Source organism: Panthera onca, chromosome A1 (assembly GCF_046562875.1).
Source record: "Panthera onca isolate mPanOnc1 chromosome A1, mPanOnc1 haplotype 2, whole genome shotgun sequence".
Lineage (NCBI taxonomy): Eukaryota > Metazoa > Chordata > Mammalia > Carnivora > Felidae > Panthera > Panthera onca.
In genome coordinates, this window is record NC_138339.1 from 128,161,887 (window position 1) to 128,189,336 (window position 27,450).

Consider the following 27,450-nt stretch of genomic DNA (forward strand, 5'->3'; position numbering starts at 1 on the left):
CAAAGAGGAAGTAAAACTAAAGTAAGTCGAACTTGGAATTGTAGCTAGGATTTCACTGGAATAGAAGAAAAAATAAATTCAGATGGGGTGTTACTGTGAGAATAGTGGCAGGCCTGAGCAGGGGACTCAGAGAGTGGTGATAAGTGAGCTTTGCATAGACTAGGTAAAGGGTGATAAGATTGCACAGGTGCCCTGCGGAGAGGTTTCCAGAGTCCTGAGATTCATCCTCAAAGAGTTTGGACTTTTTCCGGGGATACTGGGAAACTATGGAAGGTTTTTGAGCCTGGCTGTAACAGGATGAAAATAAAACCTAAGCTTATTTTGGCAAGTGTAGAGGATAAGTATGGGTAGAAGCAGATCAGGTGAGAGGCTGTTGTGATAATCCAGATATGAAATGGTAAGGGCTTGGAATAGGTAGAGGAGGGATGGCAAAGGGAGAGAATGGAGACTTCAGAAGAGAAATGAGGAGCGCCTGGGTGGCTTGGTTGGTTTAGCATCCTACCCTTGATTTTCAGCTCAGGTCATGATCCCAAAGGTTGTGAGATCAAGGCCTGCGTTGGGCTTTGCACTGTCAGTACTGACTCCTTTTGGGATTCTCTCTCTCCCTTTCTCTCTGCCCCTCCCCTGTGTGTACTTGCTCTCTCTCAAAAACAAAACAAAACAAAACAAAACAAAAAACAAAAAGAAATTATAAGATGTGGGGACTAAGTAGATATGAGAGGGATGTGAATAAAATGAGAAATCAAAGATAATTACAAGGTTTTTAATTTGAGAGCAGAAGAATTTTGGTACCATTGACAGTCACTGGTTTTATTTAGAAGAGGGAATTGCTTTTAGAAATATTGTATATTTTAAAAGACAGTGAGAATTTCTAAGTAAAAATAGTGGTTGACCAATTATTTAACATGGTCTTTCTAGGAAGTTGTCAGAACTGGGTATCTTTGGGATTTGGGAATCTTCCTCTTAGAGACTTTGGTTGAAGAGGTAAGGATGGATTATTCTCCAAGGAACAGAAAGAAAAAGTCCTCAGTACCAAGTATGGAAGAATACCCATAGAGTTGTTGGAGCAGCAGAGAAAAAGGCCTGGACAGAAGCACCTAAATTCTTTTATTCTCTTTGTCTTAGCTAGGACCTGAAGTAAAATTATGCATGTCTCTCACCTCACAGAATATTGTAAAATTAGTAACCCTTGAGAATTAAGGCAGCCATGAGTGAAGTGGCTCATTAGAATATTATTATGCTTATTATCTGGATATCTGGATTCTGGCCTTGATATAAGGTTATCTTCATGTTGACAAAAAGGAAAGGAAAACTTAAAGGAAAACTTTATTTTCCTAGTATCTCCAAATTTCAGTTGAGTGGTTTTTTATATAACTGAAATGTCTGAGATATTATCTACTGTGATACCCCATGTTACTTTTTTTTGTAACGTTTATTTATTTTGAGAGAGAGAAAGAGCACGGGCAGGGGCACGGAGAGACAGAGAGAGAGAATCCCAAGTAGGCTCTGCGCTGTCAGCACAGAAGCCTGACATGGGGCTCAATCTCACAAACTGTGAGGTCATGATCCGAGCCGAAATCAAGAGTAGGATGCTCAACTGACTGAGCCACGCAGGCATCCCCCATGTTAGTTTTAATAAGAATTTATGAAGTCAGATATAGTTCAGTACCAGTAAAGGCTTTTTATCTCCAGAAGTACTCGTTTACTTTCTTTTTATAGAATATAGAAAATATGCTTTCTATATTGGCTTTTAGGCAGCTTAAATAAAAATTTACTGTTCAGTTGCAGTAACTAGTTAATTATCTTTTTCATTCTGTTTGTTTTTATAATTTAAAATTTTGATCTGCTTAATAGTATAAGCCTCTTATACCTGAAACAAATGTAATACTGTGTGTCAATTTATATTTGAATAAAAATTTTTGAAAATATATTATAAAATACCCAAACAATGTAGCATGAGATTATGTGCTGTTCGTGGTGACATGCACCACTGGTCGCCCACTATCAAACACACAAATGAGAGTTGCCTGTGTCTGGCTTTAATGGAAGCGAGTGTGATGTCATATAATTTCAGCTAATTATTTTAGAGGAAATGGGTCTGACAGATTAAAACTGTAAACATTACATCTCACCATGCTAGTATTTCATTATAATAATTAAAAAAAACCCTCAAAGTTTTAGAATTCATGTGATAATTCAGACTGCTTATTATTTACTTGCAGGGAAAATACCATACTGTGCACAAAGTTGTAAACTTCATGCAAATCAAATAATTCCTCAAAGATAATCCATGTCCTACAAGCTTGTGAACAATATTAAGTGATATGTGAACAGCTTGTTAATTCTAAATGAATAAAGTTTTGTGACTCCTGAAAAAAAAAAAGTTTCTTTGAAACCATTTTGGAAGCAAAGTGTAAATGCAAATATTTGGCCCTTATGGGGAAGACATGGTTATTTGTCCCCTCATCCATTTATTCAATAAATATTTATTGAGCATCTTCCAGTAACAATCATTGATTGTAGTGGGAGTTGAGGATGGAACCTTGAGTAAAAGACTTAGCTCCTACCCATATGGAGCTTCTTAAATTTTATTCGTTTTTCAGTAACCTTTATGAATTATAAATAATTTTGACTAATACCTAAGCACTGTCAATCTTTCTTAGCCCCACCTCACCTCCTACTCCACAAAGTCCTGCTTTCCTAAATTTAGGCCACTTTTGCATAGTTTTTTTCTTTTTTTTAATTTTTAAGGATTGTTTTGTTTATTTTTTGAGAGAGAGAGCATAAGTTGGGGAGGGGCAGAGAGAAAGAGGGGGACAGAGGATTTGAAGCGGGCTCTGTGCTGACAGGCTGACAGCAGCAACTCTAATGGGGGGCTGGAACTCACAAACTGCGAGATCATGACCTGAGCCAAAGTCAGACACTTAACCCGACTGAGCCACTCAGGCGCCCCTGCATAGTTTTCTTAACTCTGCTTTGGATTTTAAACTCCTAGTCTTCCAAATAAGAAATTGTTATTATTTGAATAATGTTATTTTTAACATTTTAATATGTAATATGTTTTAACAATATTTTGCTACGTGAGCTTCATCTATTTTGTTTTCTGAAGTATTTTAAATTATTGGTACCCTGACATTTTATTTCTAAATACATCACTATCTATCTCTTTAAAAAAGCAAATTTTCCTGTGTAACTTCAGAATCATGATTACATCTACACAATTAAAAATAATTCCTTAACATCATCTAATACCAAATTTATATTAAAATGTAGCTAATTGTTCCTAAATGTCTTTTAAAGTGATTTATTAAGATCAGGATTCAGTCAAGGATTCCATTTGGTTTTTAGGGCATAAGGGAATTCCCAGTCTTTTGGTCTACCTCAGACATCCTATTCAGCCTTTTTCTGGAAACTACTAGCTTATTTTTTCATATGCACATTAGCATTTAATTGTATAACATCCAACTGGAAAGTTTATTTAATTGAAGTTCTGGGTGACTTAAAATCGGGTTTTCTGAGGCTGTTAGATGATAGGGAAATTAGAACTCTCTTTTCAGATGAGTGTTAACATTTAAGCACACACGACTGTATAAACAGAAGTATTATAATCAGATTTTTAGGGGTACCTGGGTGGCTCAGTTGGTTAAGCATCCAACTTCATCTCAGGTCATGATCTCATGGTTCATGGTTCAAGCCCGGTGTCAGGTTCTGTGCTGTCAGTTCAGAACCTTGAGCCTGCTTTGGATTCTGTCTCCCTCTCTCTGCCCTTCCTACACTCACACTCTGTCTCTCTCTCAAAAATAAATAAAACATTAAATAAATAAATAAATCAGGGGTACCTGAGTGGCTTAGTTGGTTAAGCGTCCAACTTCAGCTCAGGTCATGATCTCGCAGTTCGTGAGTTCAAGCCCTGCATCTGGCTCTGTGCTGACAGCCCAGAGCCTGGAGCCTGCTTCAGATTCTGTGTCTCCCTCTCTCTCTGTCTCTCCCCCACTCACTCTCTCTCTCTTTCTCTCAAAAATAAAGATTAAAAAAATGTTTTTAATAAAAAAACAATAAATAAACCAATCAGATTTTTAAAAATCTTTTTTGGAGGAGCGGGTGCCTGTGTAGCTCAGTCGGTTAAGCATCCAACTTCAGCTCAGTTCATGATCTCACAGTTCATGGGTTCAAGCCCCACACTGGGCTCCCTGCTGTTAGCTCAGAGCCTCTTTAGATCCTCTGTTTCCCCCCCCCCTTCCCCTCGCCCACTTGTTCTCTCTCCCAAAAATAGACATTGATGGGGCGCCTGGGTGGCTCAGTCGGTGAAGTGTCTGACTTCCGCTCAGGTCGCGATCTCACAGTTTGTGGGTTTGAGCCCTGCGTCGGGCTCTGTGCTGACAGCTCGGAGCCTGGAGCCTGCTTCGGATTCTGTGTCTCCCTCTCTCTCTGCCCCTCCCCTGCTCATGCTCTGTCTCTCTCTGTCTCAAAAATTAATAAAACATTTAAAAAAAATAGACATTGAAAAAAAAAGTTTCATTGGGGCGCCTGGGTGGCTCAGTCTTGTTTTTGGCTCAAGCCACAATCTCACAGTTCATGAGTTTGAGCCCCATGTTGGGCTCTGCACTGACAGAGCAGAGCCTCCTTGAGATTCTCTCCCTCCCTCTGTCTCTGCCCCTCCCCTGGTCAGTCTCTCAATCTCAAAATAAATAAATAAACACTTGAAAAAATATATAAATAAAAATCTTTACGTTTTAAAATTCTTTTTAAATTTCTTTAAATTCCATTTAGCATACAGGGTAATATTAGTTTCAGGTGATAAATCAGACTTCAGTATGGAATTTTATGTAGTTCTGGTACATTCCACCACAAAGTAAAGGAGAAGCAAACTCCTTGTTTGAATTCTAGGTCTGATAGTTCACACTATGTACAAAAACTAACTCAAAATTTATCAAAGACTTAAGTATAAGAGGTAAAACTATAAAAGTCTTACAAGAAAATGTAGGTGAAAATCTGTGTGACCATTTATTAGTCGATACTTTTTTTTTTTTAAGATTTATTATTAAGTAATCTCTCCATCCAATGTGATGTGTGAACCAAGAGCTGCATGCTCTGCCCTCTGAGCCAGCCAGGCGCCCCTAGGCAATAGTTCTTTACATATGACATCAAAAGTGAAAGCAATCGAAAAAATAATAAATTGGATTTCATCAAAATTAAAACCCTGGCGCATCAAAGGACACTATCAAGAAAATAAAAAGTTCAGGGGCTCGTGGGTGGCTCAGTCAGTTAAGCATTTGACTTGGGTTCAGATTATGATCTCACGGGTCATGAGTTCAAGCTCCACATTCAGCTCTGTGCTGTCAGCACAGAGCCCACTTCAGATCCCGTCCCCTCCTTGCATGTGCACATGCTCAAAAGTAAATAAACATTAAAAAAAAAAAAAAAAGAAAAGAAAGTAAAAAGTTCACAGGAAAGGGAGAAAATATTTGCGAATCATATATCTGATAAATATCCAGGATATGCAAAATACAACTCAAGTATAAAAAGATAACCCAATTTAACATTTTTCAAAGCTATATAAATGGCTGATAGCACATGAAATGTGCTCAATATCATTAGTCATTATGAAAATACAAATCGAAATTACAATGAGAAGTCACTTCACACCCACCAGGCTGGCTGTAATTTAAAAAGCAGACAATGACAAATTTTGGCGAGGAAGTAGAGAAATTGGAACCTTTATACGCTGCTGATGGTGGTATAAAATGGTGCAGATGGTATGGAAAACAGTTTGGCAATTCCTCCAAAGGTTAAATAAAGAACTACCATGTGACCTAACAATTCTCCTCCTAGGTATCTACACAATAGAATGGAAAACATGTGTTCACATAAAAACTTGCACAAGAATATTCATAGCAGCATTATTCATAATACCTAAAAAGTGGAAACAACTCAAATATGTATCAAGCTGATGAATGGATAAACAAACGAGGAATATCCATATGGTGAAATATATTCAGCCATAAAAAGGAATTAAGTACTGATATGTGCTACACCATGAAAGCTCCTTGAAACTTCACGTTAAATGAAGAAATTGAGATGTAAAAAACCACACAGCATAAATTCCATTAAAATGAAACATTCAGAACTGGCAAATTCTTATTTGCATATCTTCTTTGAAGAAATGTCTATTCGGGTCCTTTACTAATTTTTATTATTTTTTAAACATTTTTTTAATGTTTATTTTTGAGAGAGAGAGTACGAGCAGGGGAGGGACAGGGCGGGGGGGACAGAGAATCTGAGGTGGGCTCATCTGACAGCAGTGAGCCCAATGTGGGGTTTGAGCTCACGAATCATGAGATCACAACTGGAGCCAAAATCAGACACTCAACCGATTGGACCACCCAGGTGCCCGCTTTACTAGCTTATTTGTCTTTTTATTGTTGAGTTGTATTTTATATATTTTGGATACTAGGTGCTTATCAGAGATGGAATTTGCAAATATTTTCTATGTGTTGTCTTTTTGCTTTCTTGATAGTGTTCTAATTATGGTGTGCTAATTATTTCTGACCAAGGCCCCAGGAGAAAGGCTTTTTGCACTGGGCAAGCTCTACTTTCAATCAAATAGATGGAAGGCTTCTAGTGGGATTTTTCAGTGATTTGTCAGATCGAATAATGACAGCTACCTGGGAAAGGGGCTTTGGAGGAGATAAGACACTGTCCTTCTTTCTCTGGGAGCTGCTAGGCTTCTGGTTTTCCCCATGATTTGGGGGACTGTTGGTTTACCAAACTACCAGGAACTAGGGAGAAAGAAGTAAAATAAGTCAAGTTAAGAATACTATATGGGTAGAAGTGACTGGCTGGCTCCAACAGTAGAGCATGTGACTCTTGCTCTTGGGGGTAATGAGTTCAAGTCCCATGTTGGGTGTAGAGCTTACGTAAAAAAATACCACATGCGTCATAGGTTTTATGTTTTAACTTTTTAAAGAAACTCAAAAAAAAAAAAAAAAAGAAAGAAAGAAAGAAAGAAACTGCCATACTGTTTTCCAAAGTGGCTGTATCATTTTACATCCCCACCAACAATATACTTCCTCCCCAATACTTGTTTTTTGTCATTTTAATTGTGGCTATTCTAGTGGGTGTGAAATGGTGCCTTATTTTTTTGAGAAGTAAAATTGTCTTTATTTACAAGTGATATGATCATCTACATAGAAAACCCTATGGAATCTACAATAAAATTAACAGAACTAATTTGTAAATTTATCACAGTTATGGGATATAAGATTTATATACCAAAATTAATTGTATTTCTATATGTTGGCAATCAACAATCAGAAATTGAAATAAAGAATACCATTAAATAGGGGCACCTGGCTGGCTCAGTCAGTGGAGCCTGTGACTCTTGATCTTGGGGTTGTAAATTCAAGCCCCAGGTTGGGTGTAGAGATTACTTAAAAATAAAATCTTAAAAAAATGCCATTAAACAGCTTCAAAAATACGAAATACTTAGGGAGAGTCTGACAAAAGATGTATAAGAACTATAACCTGAAAATTACTAAACATTGAGAGAAATTAAAGAAGACCTAAACAAGTTGAAGGAAATACTGTGTTTATAGAGGTCACAGTGTGATGGTAGAAGGCCAAGGAGGATCTAGTCAAACACAGGTTTTACAAGTTGGGATTTAGAGTGTGCTTGGTTCTCAAGGATAACAAAATTCCACATGTTGTCATGGTTTTAGTTGTTGAATAGAATGAAAATACAAGCGTATCAACTGAGTGCATCTTTCTGCCTCGTTTTTAAAAGATTGAGGAGGAAAGTGATAGATATCTGGTGGGCAGAATAGTGAAGTGGTATCTTAATGTGCTTTTCCATGTCGGCTTTTGCTCATGTTATATCCTTAGATCTTGGCATAATGCCTAGCATATACTACTCATTCAATAAAAGTTGTAGAAATAAAAAAGGATTAATATAGGGGTGCCTGGGTGGCTCAGTCAGTTAAGCGTCTGACTCTTAATTTCAGTCAGGTCATGATCTTACAGTTGGTGAGACTGAGCCCCGTGTGGGGCTTTGCGCCGAGAGCATGGAGCCTGCTTTGGATTCTGTCTTTCCCTCTCTCTCTGTCCCCCCCCCCCCACTAATAAACAAACTTAAAAAAAGGATTAATATAGTTTTATATATGGTACATTTAAGGTGTCTCATTACCCCAAGTTAATGTTTTGGCCACTTATGGAGGGAAACTGAGTCAGAACAAGAGCCAATCCCAAACACTTATAGCAGTAAGTTGTATAAACAAGGAAAGATGCCAGATTTCTGTCACTGAGATATTTTCACTTGTGCTATGATACTTTGTTAGTGATGAGAATATGCTTCATTCATAAAATTTTTAAATGCTTCCTTTGTTTTAGGCACTGTACTGGTCACTGGGGATATAGCTTAAATAACAGAAATCTTGCCCTCATGGCGTTTATAGTCTAGTGGGAGTTACAAACAAGTAAACAGGCAATTAATAAATAGCATGACAAATAATGTAATGGGGGAAGTACAGAATGATGTGAGAACACATGTTGGCAATCAACAATCAGAAATTGAAATAAAGAATACCATTAAATAGGGGCACTTGGCTGGCTCCGTCAGTGGAGTCTGTGACTCTTAATCTCGGGGTTGTAAGTTCAAGCCCCAGGTTGGGTGTAGAGATTACTTAAATACTAACATAAATTTATATTACTAATATAAATATATAAGCTATGACCTAAGGAAATAGGTGGCCAGGCAAAGCGTTCTTGGCAATTGGAACAGCATCAGCAAGTGCATAGAGATGAGACAAACCTTGGAAACTTAGGAAACGAATATTGTATAGGCTAGGGAAGTGAGGGCCAAATTCTAGAAGGCATTATAAGCCATTTTAAGGAGTTTCAAATTTGTTCTATGGGATGGGAAATCCTTGTTGAATGTTAAGCAGAGAAGTGACATGATCACACATGTAATTTTTTTTAAGTTTATTTTTTTTAGTAATTACTACACCCAGCGTGGGGCTCGAACCCATGACCCTGAGATCAAGAATCACATGTTCTTCCAACTGAGCCAGCTTGGTGCCCACACATGTGATTTTAAAATAGTACTCTGAGGGCAGCTGGATGGCTTAGTTGGTTGAGTGTCTGACTCTTGATTTGGGCTCAGGTCATGTTCCCAGGGTCGTGGGTTCAAGCCCCACACAGCATAGAGCCTGCTTGAGATTCTCTCTCCCTCTCTCTCTCTCTCAATCTCCCTCTCTCTCTCTCCCTCTCTCCTTCCTTACCCCTCTGCTCCTCTCCCCTGCTCATGATCTCTCTCTCTAAAGTAAAATAAAATAAAATAAAATAAAATAAAATAAAATAGTACTGTGACAGTGGATTGGAGGGGATCAGAATGAATTCAGGGAGACCATTTGGCAATGTAGTAATTTTGGTGAGAGAGTCGAGGGGACTTGAACTAGCGACAAAAATATATATTGGAGCTGAAGGAGAAAAATATTTTGGTTTCTGGCTTGAGATATGGGGTCAATGTTTTTTCCATCCATGGAACTAAAGGACTGTTGAAAACATAGGTTTTGGGGAGAAAATGAAGCATTCAGTTTTGGATTTGCTAAGTTTGAGCTGTGTGTGGGTCAGCCTTGTCAGACTTCTTGTGGACTTCCAATCCTTGTGGAAATCAGGAGACATATCTTGGTTAGAGATAGAATTTGGAAATTATCAGTGTATTGTTACTAAAGCTAGAAGTGTAGATGAGATTGAGATGGAGCAGCCAAGAGGTGGGAAGAAAGCCAAGAGAATATGGTGTCTCCATGATAGGTGATGAAATTGGTAAAAAAACCAATGAGTAGATGTCATTGCCCAGGGAACAGGATGTGTGAGAAAAGAAAGCCTGAGACCAGAATCCTACATTTAAGAGACAAATAGAGAAAGAGGAACTGCCACCGAAATGGAAGGGACTGGGAGAATTTTAGGTCCCAGAAATCAGGAAGGGAGGATTAGTTGGCAACATTTTTACTCTAATATGTCAAGTAAGATACATATTGGGGCAGTCTGATAGAATGTGGGAACAAATGACATTAAGGAATATTTTATATTCCTTATATAAGGAATTATTACTTTAAGGAATATTATATTATTACTTTAAGGTTATATTACTTTAAGGTTATATTACTTTATATTATATTACTTTATATACTTTAAGGTTATATTACTTTAAGGAATAAATGAGTGATGAGAAAAAAAAAGACTTAGTAAAGATAATGTCTTCAAGAGGTTTAGCTGTGAAGGAATGAGAGAAGGGGCAGTTGTATCTAGAATGGCACAGTGTTAAAGGAAAGTTAACCTGTTTTTCATTATGTTCTTTTGATTACCTTTCTTTTTAAGAATGTGATTTTCCTTTTTAGTATTATATCTGTTTTCTTGGCTTCATTTCATTTTGAGATGACAAGAATTTAAAATATGTACTTATTTAGCTTTTGCATTGTGCAGTTAATCCTTTGCCTGCGGTAAGAAAATAGCTTTACTGTCTTAATTAGCTAGATTATCTCTGTATAATTTTTGAGTGATCCTCTAGATAATGAATTCTCATTTTAATGTATTGCATTTTCTGTTTGTTTTTTAGATCATTCATCGAGATATAAAACCTGAGAATATTTTAGTATCCCAGTCAGGAATTACTAAGCTCTGTGATTTTGGTTTTGCACGAACTCTAGCAGCTCCTGGGGACATTTATACGGACTATGTGGCCACACGCTGGTATAGAGCTCCAGAATCAGTATTAAAAGATACCTCTTATGGAAAGTACGTATATTTTGGGATCCTGTCTGGCCTTTCCTGGCCATCTCTTTTTTTCCCTTTGTGTGTCTGTCACCCCTACTATTGACACCCTCTGCTTTCTGCTTCTGGGTTGGAGATAAGAAAGGGATGCCTCTAAAAAGAACAGACAGACCCTGTAGGCACCTGCCCTGCTAGATAATGGTGTTACCACGCTTGCCCTCTGCTGCTGAGTGGCCCCAACCCCAGGTGACCTGTGCTGACATCCCTCAGGTTGTATCCGTGCTTACTTTAAGCTGTGCCCCCACCATGGCAGAGTGACGTCTGTTTCTCTTTAACCTCTACATTCTGCAAAGATTTCAAAATCATTTACCTTGCTCTGCTGGCATTACCATAGGAACTGCCAAGTTTCCTATTTTCCAGAATATGGCACCCTGTTTACAAAGTCTGGCAAACAATTTTTAGATTGTGCTGTTCTAGATACTTTAGAAAGTAGCATTATCTCAGTCTTTTATGAAACAGTAGAAGCAGTACATGAAATGGCAATCTAATATATAAATAACAAATCTTGATGTGCATAAAGGGACCAAGTAGTCCAACTTAATACAAGAACTGGCGGTGGGGTGGGGGGCATGGATAATTCTCAAACACCTTTTCTAGAAATCATTATTCTGTTTTTACAATAATATCTAACTTTAATGAGTATTTACTTCGTGGCCAGGAACTGTTCTAAATGCTTTACATGCATTAAACAATTTTATTTCCTCAATGACTCTGTGATAAGGTGCTACTGTTATCATCCCCATTTTGTTTTATTTTATTTTTTAAAATTTTTATAAATGATAATATGGGTATTTTATTTAAAATATTTTTTATTTGACTATAGTTGAAGGGTATCTGGCTAGCTCAGCCTGTGGACCATGTGACTTTTGATCCCAGGGTTGTGAGTTCAAGTCCCGTGTTGGGTGTAGACATTACTTAAAATAAAATCTTAAAAAAAAAAAAAAGAAAGAAAATAGTTGACACACAATACTACATTAGTTTGAGGTGTACAATACAACAATTCAATATCTGTTTACATTATGCTATGCTCAGTACAAATGTAACTACCATTTGTCACCTTAAAATACTATCATAATATCTATTGACTATATTCCTTATGCTGTGCCTTTTTTTTTTTTTTTTTTTTTTTTTTTTTAACGTTTATTTATTTTTGAGACAGAGAGAGACAGAGCATGAACGGGGGAGGGTCACAGAGAGAGGGAGACACAGAATCTGAAACAGGCTCCAGGCTCTGAGCTGTCGGCACAGAGCCCGACGCGGGGCTCGAACTCACGGACCACAAGATCGTGACCTGAGCTGAAGTCGGACGCTTAACCGACCAAGCCACCCAGGCGCCCCCTTATGCTGTGCCTTTTATTCCTGTGACTTAATCATTTTGTAACTGGAAGTCTGTATCTCCTACTACCCTTCACCCATTTTGCCCATCCTCCTCATCATCCCCATTTAAAATAAAAGGATATAAACCACAGGTAAACTAACTGGCCCAAGGTCATTCCTGAGTACCTTTTCTTTAAAAAAAATTTGTTTTAATGTTTATTTATTTTTGAGAGAGAGAGGGAGACAGAGCACAGCTGCGGAAGGGCAGAGAGAGAGGAAGACACAGAATCTGAAGCAGGCTCTAGGCTCTGAGCTGGCAGCACAGAGCCTGACGTGGGGCTCATACTCACAAACTGTGATATCATGACAAGAGCCGAAGTCGGACACTTAACCTGACTGAGCCACCCAGGCACCCCTAAGTACCTTTTCAACTATACTTCCCACTGATCCCTACGTACACCATCTCTGTGCCTCAGTTACTTTATCTGTATAATGGAAATAATAATAGGACAAGCTTCATAGGTTTGTGGTGAGAATCAAATGACTAAATGAATGAAAAAGATTAAAATATAATAAATACTCAATAAGCGTAGCCCCATAAGATTTGTGTCCCAGTTTTACCCTCTCTTCATGATATCTTAAATTCCTTTTCTCATGCACCTGCTATTCCTAACCCTTGCCCCCAAATCATATCCCCTTCTAAATCTTCTTGTTCATTGTGTGTAAATTTTGTGCCAGTTAATACTAATATGATCTAGTTCTAGCTTTTTAAAAAAAAAAATGCTTCCTGGGGCGCCTGGGTGGCTCAGTTGGTTAAGCGTCCGACTTCAACTCAGGTCACGATCTCGAGGTCCGTGAGTTCAAGCCCCGCGTCGGGCTCTGGGCTGATAGCTCAGAGCCTGGAGCCTGGTTCGGATTTTGTGCCTCCCTCTCTCTCTGCCCCTCCCCCATTCATGCTCTGTCTCTCTCTGTCTCAAAAATAAATAAACGTTAAAAAAATTAAAAAAAAAATGCTTCCTGCTGAAAGATAAGTTCCTTGAGAACAGGTATAATCTCTTGTATTCCACAGAGCCAAAATTGGTGACTTGTACATGGTAAATTTGGCTTCTATGGGACTTCACGTTATGTCTGAAATAAATTTACTAGTGCATCTTTAAAAAAAAAATCGTTTTATTGTGAAACAACACAGAGATACAAAAAATCCAGCACAACAAATGTACAGTCTTAGCAACAGATCAAAAAATAGAATTTTGGAGTTAAGGGTTGGTTGAAATAGGTGAAGGGGATTAAGAAACACTTATGATGAGCAGTGAGTAGTGTATAGTGTATAGGATTGTTGAATCACATTATACACTTGAAACTAATATATATTAATTACACTTGAATAAAAAAATAGAATTTTTCTGCCCCCCTGAAGGCCCTCCATGTTCCCTGTTCCAATTTTATCACTCTCCCTTATCCCAAAAGTAACCATCCTGTTGATTTTTTTTTTTTTTTTTTTATTTTTGGGACAGAGAGAGACAGAGCATGAACGGGGGAGGGGCAGAGAGAGAGGGAGACACAGAATCGGAAACAGGCTCCAGGCTCCGAGCCATCAGCCCAGAGCCTGACGCGGGGCTCGAACTCACGGACCGCGAGATCGTGACCTGGCTGAAGTCGGACGCTCAACCGACTGCGCCACCCAGGCGCCCCATCCTGTTGATTTTTATTATATTCAGTTCCTCGTATTTCTTTATAGTTTTATCTACTTCCATAAGTGCATCTACTTAGTTTAATCTACACTTTTGTTACAACAATTTTTTTGAGATATGAGTCACATACCATAAAATTCACCCATTTAAATTATACAGTTCAGGGGCACCTTGGGTGGCTCAGTTGGTTAAGCGTCTGACTTCAGATCAGGTCATGATCTCACAGTCCTGAGTTCAAGTTCCACATCGGGCTCTGTGCTGACAGCTTGGAGACTGGAGACTGCTTTGGATTCTGTGTCTCCCTCTCTCTTTGCCCCCCTCCCCCTCCCCCCCGGTCATGCTATATCTCTCTTTCTCAAAAATAATAAAAAACATTTAAAAAATCTTAAAAAAAAAACACTCATCACCTAACCCAAGATCATCTAGATTTTTTCCTATATTATTGTCTAGAAGTTTTATAGTTTTGTATATAATTTTTATATCTGTGATCCATTCTGAGTTAATTTTGTGAAAATGTTAAGATCTGTGTCTAGCTTCTTTTTTCCCCCCATATACGGATGCCTAGTTGTTCTAGTATCATTTGTTGAAGATTTTCCTTTCTCTACTGGATTGTCCTTTCTCCTTTGTCAGTTTAAATCGTCTTTTCTCCTCTGTCAAAGTTTAGTTATTCTTGTGAGTCTAGTTCTGGACTCTATTCTGTTCTATTCATCTGTTTATTCTTTCACCAATACCAGTGTTTTGATTATTGTAGCTTTATAATATGTCTTGAAGTTAAGGGGTATCTTTCCTCTGACTTTGTTCTTCTTCAACACTGTGTTGGCTCTTCTGGTCTATTGCCTTACCATATTGTTAAAAACCAAAATTCAGCTGAGTAAAAGTTAAAGATCTTAATGGCTCGGAGTGCCTGCGTGGCTCAGTCGGTTGAGCATCTGACTTTGGCTCAGGTCATGATATCACCGCTTGTGAGTTCAAGCCCTGCGTCAGGCTCTGTGCTAATAGCTCAGAGCCTGGAGCCTGCTTTGGATTCTGGGTCCCGCTGTCTCTGTGCCCCTCCCTCGCTCATGCTCTGTCTCTCTCTCTCTCTCTCAAGAATAAATTTCTTTTTTTTTTTTTTTTAATTTTTTTTAACGTTTATTTATTTTTGAGACAGAGAGAGACAGAGCATGAACGGGGGAGGGGCAGAGAGAGAGGGAGACACAGAATCGGAAGCAGGCTCCAGGCTCTGAGCCATCAGCCCAGAGCCCGACGCGGGGCTCGAACTCACAGACCTCGAGATCGTGACCTAAGCTGAAGTCGGACGCTTAACCGACTGCGCCACCCAGGCGCCCCAAGAATAAATTTAAAAAAACATAAAAAAATCTCAATGGCTCTATTCAACAATTTGTGAATCAGGCAGCATTCCATCTAGCAGATGGAAAGGCACACCAAAGGGCTGTACAAAATAGAAAGACTTACATAGGCAAAAGAGGGCAAGGCAAGGAAGTTACTAGTAAAGAACAGATTATTTTTCACCTTCCTTTAGAGAATGGCAGGGTTCTGTCTGGCAGAAACTCAGGCAACACTCAGGATTGCTGATCAGGTAATTCCAGACTGACTAGTTTAATATCCCATTTCTGGGATAAGTTGAAGCAAATTAAGTTAAGTATTAAGCTTCAGTTTGGTGATGTGGGCTTAGCACAAGTGACTCAATTTTGAGCATGGTGTCTCTTTTTAAACTATGTATAAACAATATAAATTTAAATATTACTTAAATTTTTTAAATATTTATTTATTTTTGAGAAAGAGAGAGAGAGACAGAGAACACGCATGCGTGAGTGGCAGAGGGGCAGAGAGAGAGGGAGACATAGAATCCAAAGCAGGCTTCAGTCTCTGAGCTGTCAGCACAGAGCCTAACATGGGGCTCGAACTCACGAACCACGAGATAATGACCTGAGCTGAAGTTGGAGGCTCAGCTGACTGAGCCACCCAAGTATCCCAACAATATAAACTTTAGAATCAGTTTGTTGGTATCCAAAATGGATTTTGACTGGGATTGTACCGAATCTATAGATCAAGTTGGGAAGAACTGACATTTTGACAATATTGAGTCTTCCTATTCATGAATATACAATATTTCTCCATTTATATAGATCTTCCAGGATTTCTTTACTGAATTTTGCTTTTTTCACTTGAGAGTTTATCTTGGAGATCACTTAAAATTTTTTTTTTAAATATTTATTTATTTAAGTAATCTGTTCACCCAGCATGGGGCTTGAAGTCATGACCCTGAGATGAAGAGTTGCATGCTCTTTCCCCTGAGCCACTCGGGGGCCCCTCCTGGAGATCACTTTATTTTTGTTTAATTTTTATAAAAATTTTTTTTAAATATTCATTTTGAGAGAGAGCGAGTGAGCAAGCATATGAGCAGGGGGAAGGGCAGAGAGAGGAGAGAGAATCCCAAGCAGTGGCTCAGGGGTTGATTCCATGAGTTGTGAGATCATGACCTAAGCTGAAATATATAGTCGGATGCTTAACTGACTGAGCCACCCAGGCACCCCAGAATCACTTTATATTATCACATACCTTATCTTTTTAAACAGGTGAATAATATTTTGTTGTGTATTATACAAAATTTTACATAGCCTTTCTTCTGTTGATGGATGTTTAGGTTGTTTCCATTTTTTTTTTCCTACCACAAATAGTGCTTATTATTTATCTTTTATCATTTATCTTTGTGTTCAAGGGTGGGCAGATCTTTGGATAAATTCCTAGGAATAAAGTTGGTCAAAAGTATGTACATTTTTTTTTCTTTTTTTGAGAAGGGGAGAGAGAGAGAGAATGAGCAGGAGTTGGGGGGGGGGGGGGCGGGTAGAAGGAGAATGAGAATCTCAAGTAGACTCCATGCCCAGTGCAGAGCTCAATGCAGGGCTTGATCTCACAACCATGCAATCAACACCTGAGCCAAAATTGAGAGTGAGTTGCTTAACCAGCTGAGCCACCCAGGTGCCCCAAAAGTATGTACATTTTTTATTTTGATAACTTTTGCCAATTTTCCCTTCAAATAAGTATAGTTTACACTCCCAAAACAGTACATGGGAGTATTCATTTTCCATAGCTTCACCAATACAGCAGTTACTGAATCTTATAATTTTTATCAATTGGGTTAGAGAAAGATATATCTTACTGTAGCGTTTTTTTAAAATTTTTATTATTATTTTTTTTTTAGTTTTGAGACAGAGAGAGAGAGACAGAGCATGAGTGGAGGAGGGGCAGAGCAAGAGAGGGAGACACAGAATCCAAAGCAGGCTCCAGGCTCTGAGCTGTCAGCACAGAGCCCGATGCAGGGCTCGAACTCACAGACCACGAGATCATGACCTGAGCTGAAGTAGGACACTTAGCCAACTGAGCCACCCAAGTACCTCCTCACTGTAGTGTTTACATTTCTTCTGAGTGTGAGATAGGGCTGCTTTTTATCTGTTTAAAAGTCTTAGTAATATAAACTATCTTTTAAAAACTGATTATGTCGGGGGCGCCTGGGTGGCTCAGTTGGTTAAATGTCCAACTCTTGATCTTAGCTCAGGTCATGACAGTTTGTGGGATGGAGCCCCTAGTCCCTGCTTGGGATTCTCTCTCTGTCTCTGTCCCATCCCCCTGCTTGCACTCACTTGCTCAAAATAAATAAGTAAACTTAAAAGAAAAACTGATTAATTGGGAAAATGTTGGAATTATGAATGACTCACAACACCTTAAGATAAGTAAATGTAAATGGTAAATATTTAAGATTTTTTATATTCCTTAAAAAACAAGATGATTTTGGTATTCAATTATTCTAATTAATAAACCATTTATCATAATGTCCTTATATAAGTATTTGAAACAATTTTAGAATTATAGTTACTTTTCATCTGGACTACTACATGGCTTCTCATGTGATTTAAATATAAGCTATTTAATATTATTAATAAAATGTGATAATGTTTATATATATCCTAAAGTTGGGTTATGATTCTAAGGTGAAAATTTATAAGTGATACCACTTAACTATTCTTTTTTCTTTGGCTGCAACTTTATTTAAAAATTTTTTTAGAAAAGGTATGTATTTCTCCATGAAAAAGCAATTTATTCTTGTTGTTTCAGACCTGTAGATATCTGGGCTTTAGGTTGTATGATCATTGAGATGGCCACTGGAAATCCCTATCTTCCTAGCAGCTCTGATTTGGATTTACTTCATAAAATTGTTTTAAAAGTAGGTAGGTACTACTGAAATATACTGTTAAATGCCTGAAATAGATATTGCCAGATCACATCTGCTTGATATTCACATTCAGTTTTTTCTTTATAAGAACAGGGAAGCATATTGTTTTGGTAGATGGCAGCAAGTGGATGCCTTGGGCTGATAAAGAAAGTAGAAAATTCTCTGTTTTTGTAAATAATATTTTCTTTGCTAGGATGTAAGTAGCTAAGACATTTGCTAATGATTGATAGTAAGAAAAATAGTACAGTAGGAAACTTCAAATTGTCTGAAAGTTGTTCTAAAGTTTTGGCTTCTATAAATATTTGCATCTCTGAAAGAGGACTTTTAAATAATAGAGTTGATTTAGATGTCTTTTTTTTTTTTTTTTAACGTTTATTTATTTTTGAGACAGAGAGAGACAGAGCATGAACAGGGGAGGTGCAGAGAGAGAGGGAGACACAGAATCCGAAACAGGCTCCAGGCTCTGAGCTGTCAGCACAGAGCCTGACGCGGGGCTCGAACTCATGGACCGTGAGGTCATAACCTGAGCCGAAGTCGGACGCTTAACCGACCAAGCCACCCAGGTGCCCCAATTTAGATAGATGTCTTTTAAAGTAGTTGGAGATAGAAAGTTACTGAGAATTTTTTTTTTTTTTTTTTTTTTAGCCACAATAAATAACCAGGTACCTAAATAACTTATTCAAAAATACATTTGCTGAGGGGTGCCTGGGTGGCTCAGTTGGTTAAGCATCCGACTTCAGCTCAGGTCATGATCTCACAATTTGTGAGTTCGAGCCCTGTGGTGGGCTCTGTGCCTGATGGCTCAGAACTTGGAGCCTGCTTCAGATTCTGTGTCTTTCTCTCTCTCTGTCCTTCCCCTGCTCGCACTCTGTCTCTGCCTCTCTCTCAAAAATAAATAAACATTAAATTAAAAAAAGAATTAAAAATACACTTGATGAGAGCTGAATTATGATGATCTGCCTTGACTATCCAAACATTTTGATGGTTAGCCTTGCTCATGGAGTTTCAATGATTTGTTTTTTTATATATTTCTGAATGAGGAGTTCGAGGAGCCCCTTTTGTGGTAGAGAGGCTATACATAAACATGTAATTACAGATCATGAAGAAGATACTGTGAGCAACCATAAAAATCATGAAATCTGGATAAATATTAATTAAAGATTTAGTTCAGAGTCTTAGAGCATCATACTTTTTTGGGTCATCTTTAAAGTTCTCATTATTAGATTAATGTTAGAAAAAAACCCTAGAGATGATAGGATTACTTTTGTCCTTTTACAGATAAGGAAACTGAAGCATAGAAAGGAAAGAGATTTGCCCAAGGTCACAGCCCTAGTTATAGCAAAACTGGCGCTAGAACTTAGCTTTCTCCACTGCTGTTTATAGTTCTTTCCATTCTACTACTACTCCATAGCCTTGTTTCTTCTTTGCAATATTGCTATTTCTAAATAATTTAGATATTTTAGCTGTTTTGAGTAAGGCTTTGCTGACGAACACTTGTTAGTTAAGCTATTTAGATGCCCATATGGAAATATGTAAAAGTTTGCGCTTTTCTTGATAGCATCATATATTATGTCTTATAATTTGGGAAATGAAAACGAACCTGGTGGTTTTAAATTTTCTACTGCTTACCTGCTATCAACAGATTACTGGGGAAACTTATGAACTTTTATGCTGTATTCAGATAGTGCCTTCTTCAACCTTAAAAAATTAACATAATTGTTATTCTCCCTTTTTAGTAATTTAATGCAAGTCACATAGCAATTTATTTTGATTTTAGATTAATTTCCTTGTTTTCTTATATTCATATTTTTTTTTCTTTCCAGGCAATTTGACACCTCATTTACAGAATATCTTTTCCAAGAGTCCCATTTTTGCTGGGGTGGTCCTTCCTCAAGTTCAACACCCCAAAAATGCAAGAAAAAAATACCCAAAGCTAAATGGATTGTTGGCAGATATAGTTCATGTAGGTTAAGAATTAAGGACATATTTTGGGGAAATTTGCATAAATTATAATACAGTTTTAGGATATTACTTTAATGAAATTCCAAAAGGATTCGTAATGTTAACTGTTAACAGTTATTATATTCCTCTGTCTTTATGTCTTTAGTCCAGAGAAATTAAAATTCATAGACTATAAAACTGAAAGCTCCCTAGGATAATCCTGTCCATTATTTTTAGTTTATCCCAATTTTAATGATAATTAGGGATAAACTGGAAAAATTCAAAGGACTTGCAGTGTTTATCACCACCTTTTAACAGCCAGTCTACCCAAGTTAGGGATCTGTTCCTTGTACACTGGTATTGTAAGATATCTACAAGGCATTGGCAGCTGCAGTTTTAATTTTATAAATTCACCCTGAATTTGAAGAAAACAAAAACATTATACTGTATAGCACTTTCTAATTATTTTAAAATTTAAATTTTATTTTAAACTCGGTAATAAATATGCCAATATACTCAGTACAAAATTCAAAAAGTTAGAGAATTTACTGTGGAAAGTTAAATCTGCTTCTGTTTATTTTTTCTATCCAGCCAATTTCCTTTCCCAGGTCAAGTGAGGTATCTTATTTCTGATGTATAGCCCTTTAAAAAAAGTGGTTACCTAAATTTCAAAGCAAATATGGTGTAGTGTTTATCAGAAGGGGCTCTGGAATCACATAGACTAAAACTCAGCTGTGTCACTAATTAGCTCTGTAACCTTGGGAAAGTCACTTAATCTCTGTGCCCCAGTTTACTGGGCTATAAAACAGCTTTAACAGTCTTCATTTTCTGGGGCTGGAGAATTAAATGAGGTAATGGTGAAAATGTTCTGAGCACAGGGCCTTTGATAAACTATCAACAAATGTTAATATTAATTGTTGCTTTTGCTATTTAGGTAAACTTACTAACCGTATGATATGTAACATCTAAAGACTATTCTTAAAGGAAAAAATGATTTCATTGGTATCTGGAGAGAACTAGAATTTCATAAGAATCAGATTTATTTACTACATTTTGAATTGAATTTATTTTATATATCATAGTTTTAATTCTACAAAGAATACATAATGATTATAGAAAAAGTAGAAAATACATGATAAACAAAAAGAAGTTAAGGTTTTCCCAAAATCTGGAAAAATTACTGTTGATATTTTGATTTATATACTTCTAGGCTTTTGTCAACCAAATACGTGCATAGAAATTTATGCTTTTTAAAAGATGTCATACTTCACACAGTGTTGTGTGACCTGTTTGTTATGTAACCATCTCAGTAAATATGGAACTATATCATAATTTTCAATGGTTACATGGTATTCCACTGTATGACTATAATATAGTTTGTTTAACTGATCCTACAATTTTGAACATTTGTTTTCAGGTTTTCTCTGTCACTATTGGTAAAGATGCTTTAGTGAATGTCTTTTATTGAATTAATTAATTAATTAATTTTGAAATATTTATTATTTTGAGAGCAAGAAAGTATGAGCAGGGGAGAGGCAGAGAGAGGGAGAGAGAGAAACCCAAGCGGGCTTCCCACTATCAGCACAGAGCCCAGTGTGGGGCTGGATTCCCCTGAAACCATGAGATCATAATTTGAGCCAAAATCAACAGTCAGATGCTCACGTGACTAAGCCACCCAGGCAGCCTAGTGAACATCTTTTAAATATGTCTTTTTGAACTTATTTTATTTTTTTATTTATTTATTTAAAAAAAATTTTTTTTAACATTTATTTATTTTTGCGACAGAGAGAGACAGAGCATGAACGGGGGAGGGTCAGAGAGAGGGAGACAAAGAATCTGAAACAGGCTCCAGGCTCTGAGCTGTCAGCACAGAGCCCGACGCGGGGCTCGAACCCATGGACTGTGAGATCATGACCTGAGCCGAAGTCGGCTGCTTAACCAACTGAGCCACCCAGGCGCCCCGTGAACTTATTTTATTATTTTTTTAGGATAAATTCCTAGAATTATGATTAGCGGGCCACAGGGTTTACACTTTTTCAGAATTAAAAAAAAAAGATTTTTTTTAATGTTTATTTTTGAGGGAGAGACTCAGTCAGAGACAGAGCATGAGTGGGGAGGGGGGGGACAGAGAGAGAAGGAGATACAGAATCCAAAGCAGGCTCCAGGCTCTGAGCTGTCAGCACAGAGCCTGATGTAGGGCTCGAAACCACGAAACACGAGATCATGACCCGAGCTGAGATCGGCTGCTTAACCGACTGAGCCACCCAAGCGCCCCATTTTTCAGAAGTTTTGATATATTGTTCTATATTTTCCCCCAGAAAGGTTTTACTGATTTATACTCAAGTACTCCCAAGCAGCATTGGATATAAATTCCCACTCTCAATCTAACATTGGATATTACAGTTTTTAAAATATTTGCCTATTTTTTATTGTTTAAAAAATGTTTATTATTATTTTAAGAGAGAGAGACCATGAGCAGGGGAGGGGCAAAGAGAGAATCTTAAGCAGGTTCCATACCCAGTGCGGAGCCTGACATGGGGATCAATCCCACAACCCTGGGATCATGACCTGAGCCAAAATCAAGACTCTGATGCTCGACTGACTGAGGCACCCACATGCTCCTATTTGCCTATTTTTCAAAAGTAACGCCTATACTCAATGTGGCGCTCAAACTCATAACCTCAAGATCAGGGGTCACATACTCCACTGACTGAGCCAGGCAGGCATTACAAAATATTTGCCGATTTAATAAGTTTAAAAGAGCATCTTTTTTTTAGTTGCAGTTATATGATTACAGGAAAGGTTGAATATTTTACCTATATTATTAATATAATACAATATAAATTGGTCATAATAATGAAAAATTATTAGTATATAATATATAATATAAATCTATAGAAATAATATAAACAATATTTAAGAATGATTAAACTATTTGTCAATTAGACCATCTTTTTTCATATAGATTTGTGAAGTAATAAGCATATTAGTCTTTATCATATATGTTGTAAATATTTTTCTTCAACTTGAATAATGCAGTGACTTGGTTTGCCACATTTATCATAGACAAAATACTTATACATGCTTGGGTCTATTTCTATTTCATTGATTTCTTTCTTTAATCTAGCGTAAGTACCAGTTTAATTGATTATTGTAACTTTATTTTTGTTTTTAATTACTCCTTCCCACTTTTATTTTATTTTATTTTATTTTAGGTTTTATTTTTAAGTAATCTCTATACTCAACATATGACTTTAACTCCTGAGATCAAGAGTAACATGCTCCACTGACTGAGCCAGTCAGGTGCCCCGACTATTGCAACTTTAAAATACATCTTAATATTTGGGCAAAGCATGTATCATTTCCTAGATTTAAATTTTGTAAGCAAGTTTATTGTGACATAATTTATATACAGTAAACTACACATGCTTAAAATTTGCAATTTGATGAGTTTTGATAGGTGTATACACCTATGAAACCACCACCACAATCAAGATATCTAACATTTCCATCACCCTACAAAATGTCCTTTTGTCCTTTTACAATCTATCTTTCCCATCATTTCAGTTCCCAGACAACCTCTGAGTTGCTTTCTGTCACTGTAGATTAGTTCACATTTTCTAGAATATATATACATGGAATTACATAGTATGTACTCTTCAACTCAGCATTATGGTTTAGAGATTCATTCATGGCTTTGTGTGTATCAGTAGTTGATTCCTTTTTATTGCTGAGTAGTAGTCCATTGTATGGATCTGTAACAATTATTAATCTATTCCCTTGTTTTGGGTTGTTTCCTATTTTTGGCTGTTACAAATAAAATTGCTATGAACATTCATGTATATGTCTTTGTGTAGATGTATAGTTTTATTCTCTTGAGTAAATATCTAAGACTGAAATGGTGGGTGGGTTTAAGGTATGTGTATGTTTGATTTTTAATGAAACTGCCAGTCTGTTTCTCAAAGTATCATATTTTACATTTTCCAAACTAGGGCATAGATTTAAATTTTCTGGTTATATTATTCAGAGAAGGACTAATTTAGTCTACCTCTAATAGGCTATGACTTGGGCAGACTTTTTAACATTTTTCTTAATAAATTTTATTGACAGATTACTGTTACACTCTAAAATAAGTATATATTTTTAACTAGTTGCAGTTTTAAGGGTATGGGTATTCCCGCATCATAAAGTGGATAATGAATTCAGTTTTGCTTTGTGACTCAATATATTTTTATTACAGTAAAAAATGCACAATATGAGATCTACCCTCTTACCAAATTTCAAAATGTATAGTATAGCTATACATTAGCTATATTCTTATTGTTGTATAGCAGATCTTTACAACTTTTTTTTGTGAATCACTTTAAACATACATATTTGGACATAAATGAAAAGGTAATATTATATTCAATTACCTTGGTTTTTCTGGATTTTAATTACACTTTTATTTATTAGATCTTAGACAAATTGATTTCTCTGGGCCTCAGTCTCTTTATCTGTGCAATGGGAGTAATAATATATACCTTGTAGGGTTGTTGCTGGGATCAAATAATAGGAAAAAGCTAGGTGGAGTGTTGTGTGGCACACAGTAAACATCAATAAAAGTTACCAATTATTATTATTCTTTGCCTTTTTTAAAAGGAAGAATGAAAATTATGATGCAAATGAATTTTATTCAAATTCTACCATTAATATTAATATTAATAAATTAATGTTAATTTATATTAATTAATTATTATATATAATTAATTATAAATATTATATATAAATAATTATATAATATATATATTAATTATTATATTATTATATTAAATATTATATTATATTATATTATTAAATAATAAATATATTATTTATTGATTATAAATATTATATATTAATAATTATATATAATAATATATTAATTAATTAATAATTAATTAATATTAATAAAATATCTTCTATTTACAACCATGTAAAGATTTATGTTCAACTTATTTTTAAATGATTAATTTTTAAAAAATATTTATTTATATTTGAGAGAGAGAGACACAGAGAGAGAGACAGAGTATGAGCAGGGGAGGGGCAGTGAGAGAGGGAGACACGGAATTTGAAGTAGGCTCCAGGCTCTGAGCTGTCAGCACAGAGCCCAATGAGGAACTCAAGCCCATGAGCCGTAAGATCATGACCTGAGCGAAGCTGGATGCTTAACCCACTGAGCTACCCAGGCTCCTTTCAATTTATTTTTAAAACTCTTACTTCTATCACCTGTTTTTGTTTTGTGGGTTTTTTTTTTAAATCTCTATTCAGTTGAAATATTCTCAAAATAGGGTAAGAGAAAAGAGCTGTTCTTATAATGGATTATTGAAAGATTTGAGTGCTTGAAGGTTTGTGAAGTTGTATTATAGGAAGAGCACTGGATTAGGATTCAGACAATGAGTTAAAATCCTCATATGGTAAATCACTAATTATGCTTCTAGTACTGTAAAAGGGAAATAATAATCCATGAACTTTTCACCTTATGGTGCTGATAAGAGGATCAAAAAGAACAAATTAATTTCTGCTAATTGCAGCTGAAACAAACCGACTTCTGTTTTGGCTAGAATCATAGGACGTTTAACCTGTAATAATGCTTTACAAGTACAAATTTCTTAGGGAAATAAATGGTCAGAACTCACTGTCAGAAATTTCTAAGGTCTAATTCCATCTTCTTAAGAATCTTTTTAGCTCTGGGTAATTAGTTAACTTCTACATAGGTCAATTTAATTTTTACCTTATAGAGCCCTGTTAGAAACTTATTAATGTTAGAATCTTTTTTTTTCATTTTCTAGGCTTGTTTACAAATTGATCCTGCTGAGAGGACATCGTCAACTGATCTTTTGCATCATGAGTATTTTACTAGAGATGGATTTATAGAAAAGTAAGCATGTTGAGTGATTATGGACTTTATAGTGTTTTATATTAGGAAGTTTTAGTAGCATGAGAATTGCTGCATAGGTTAATGTTACACACAGAGAAAATTCAATTTAACAAAAACTTTACTGAGTTCCTCGCTATTGACTAGGTGTATGGTAGGTTCACAGGTGTTATGATGAAAATTGTAATAAAAATAATTGTAGTTAACATTCATTACAGTTACTATTTCCTAGGCAGTATGCTAAGCTCTTTACACACATTTTCAATGGCAATCATAGGCCAGAAGATAGTAAATAAACAATCAGTACTGTTTAACTTTATTCCCATTTGGACCTCTGACTCAGAATAGTCTGGTTTTTCCTCTTCTGACAGCTTCTCTGATCTATATGTTATAGTTGGCATTTATTTCCCGAATGATTTTTTTCCCTCTGCTTTATTTATTCTCTATTGCAGTCCCTGTTGTCATATTGTCCCTACCAAAATGGAAATTTCTGGAACGTAGGGACCATGCCTCTAGTCCTTCTGTGTCCAACATTGTATATGAAACATATAATGACAGTGTATATTTATAAATCAGCTGTATTTCTTTAAAAGAAAACCCACCGTTTTCTATTTGGGCTTTGAAAGAAGAATTTTTTCTTTAATTGCAGAGTCATTCAGTTGGTCTTTGGATGTGAGGTCAGAAAATATGGACATCATTTGAAAATGTGATGAATTTAAGATTAGGCATGGAAAGTTCCAGGAACTTCCATGGAAGATACACTATAATAGAAAAAGGCAAAGAAGAGAGAATCCTTTAGAGTACTTAGAACTTTAAGCATTTTAAGAATTTTAATATAAAATAAAAAATGTAAAGAAGGTATATTGAAAATCCATTGATGAAAAAAGTGCCAGTTATTGAATTAAAAAGTTGCTTTATATCACTTCTCCATAGACCAAGTTGATTTCTCCTGGATACTTAGATACTAGGATTTTAGCATGATGGGGTGAAAGTTCTTGAATTCCAATGATCAAATTCTCAGAAAATGTTTGGAGAAGACCTTTTCCTTTGATAAGTGACCTCTCCCTTTCACAGAGCCTTCTGCAATGCAAAGGAGTTTTGGCAGAAGTATGACATTTTCTTATTCAGCCAAATGAATCACACTGTTTATTTTCTTCGTCTCTTCACACTCCCCTTTACTAGACATGTGCCCTGCACAGCCCTGTCAAGACTGGGTTGAACTAGGGAAGAATTTACTCATGGAATGGTATTTTAAAGTTTCCACAAACTAAGGGACACCTGGCTGGCTCAGTTGGTGGAGGATGTGACTTTTGAACTTGGGGGGTGAGTTCAAGACCCAATTGTGTGTAGAGCCACTTAAAAAAATAAATAAAATAAAATTTCTCCAAAGTGATAATAATAGCTGCTTCAGGGAGGGGAACTGTGCAACTCAGGGGCAGGGTAGGAAGGAGACTTTTCAATACAGCCTTTTACGTTCTGAGCCATGTGAATGGTTTTCTATTAAAAAATAAGTAACATAAAAAAATCAAACTAAAACCAAAATC

General features: G+C 36.4%; 1 protein-coding gene across 10 annotated transcripts in view; it reads left to right on the plus strand.

The window, feature by feature from the left end:
* CDKL3 (cyclin dependent kinase like 3) overlaps positions 1-27,450 on the plus strand; it is a 99,282-nt gene that overhangs the window by 8,489 nt on the left and 63,343 nt on the right. For all 10 annotated transcript variants that reach the window (XR_009611115.3, XR_009611120.2, XR_009611119.2 and 7 more), the window contains exons 4-7: positions 10,613-10,791; positions 17,952-18,064; positions 19,893-20,032; positions 25,821-25,909. Coding sequence is in view for 2 of the 10 variants with exons in the window: in XM_060636128.2 (XP_060492111.2) it covers positions 10,613-10,791; positions 17,952-18,064; positions 19,893-20,032; positions 25,821-25,909 (521 nt within the window). In the remaining 8 variants the exon portion in view is untranslated. The remainder of the gene's footprint in view (positions 1-10,612; positions 10,792-17,951; positions 18,065-19,892; positions 20,033-25,820; positions 25,910-27,450) is intronic.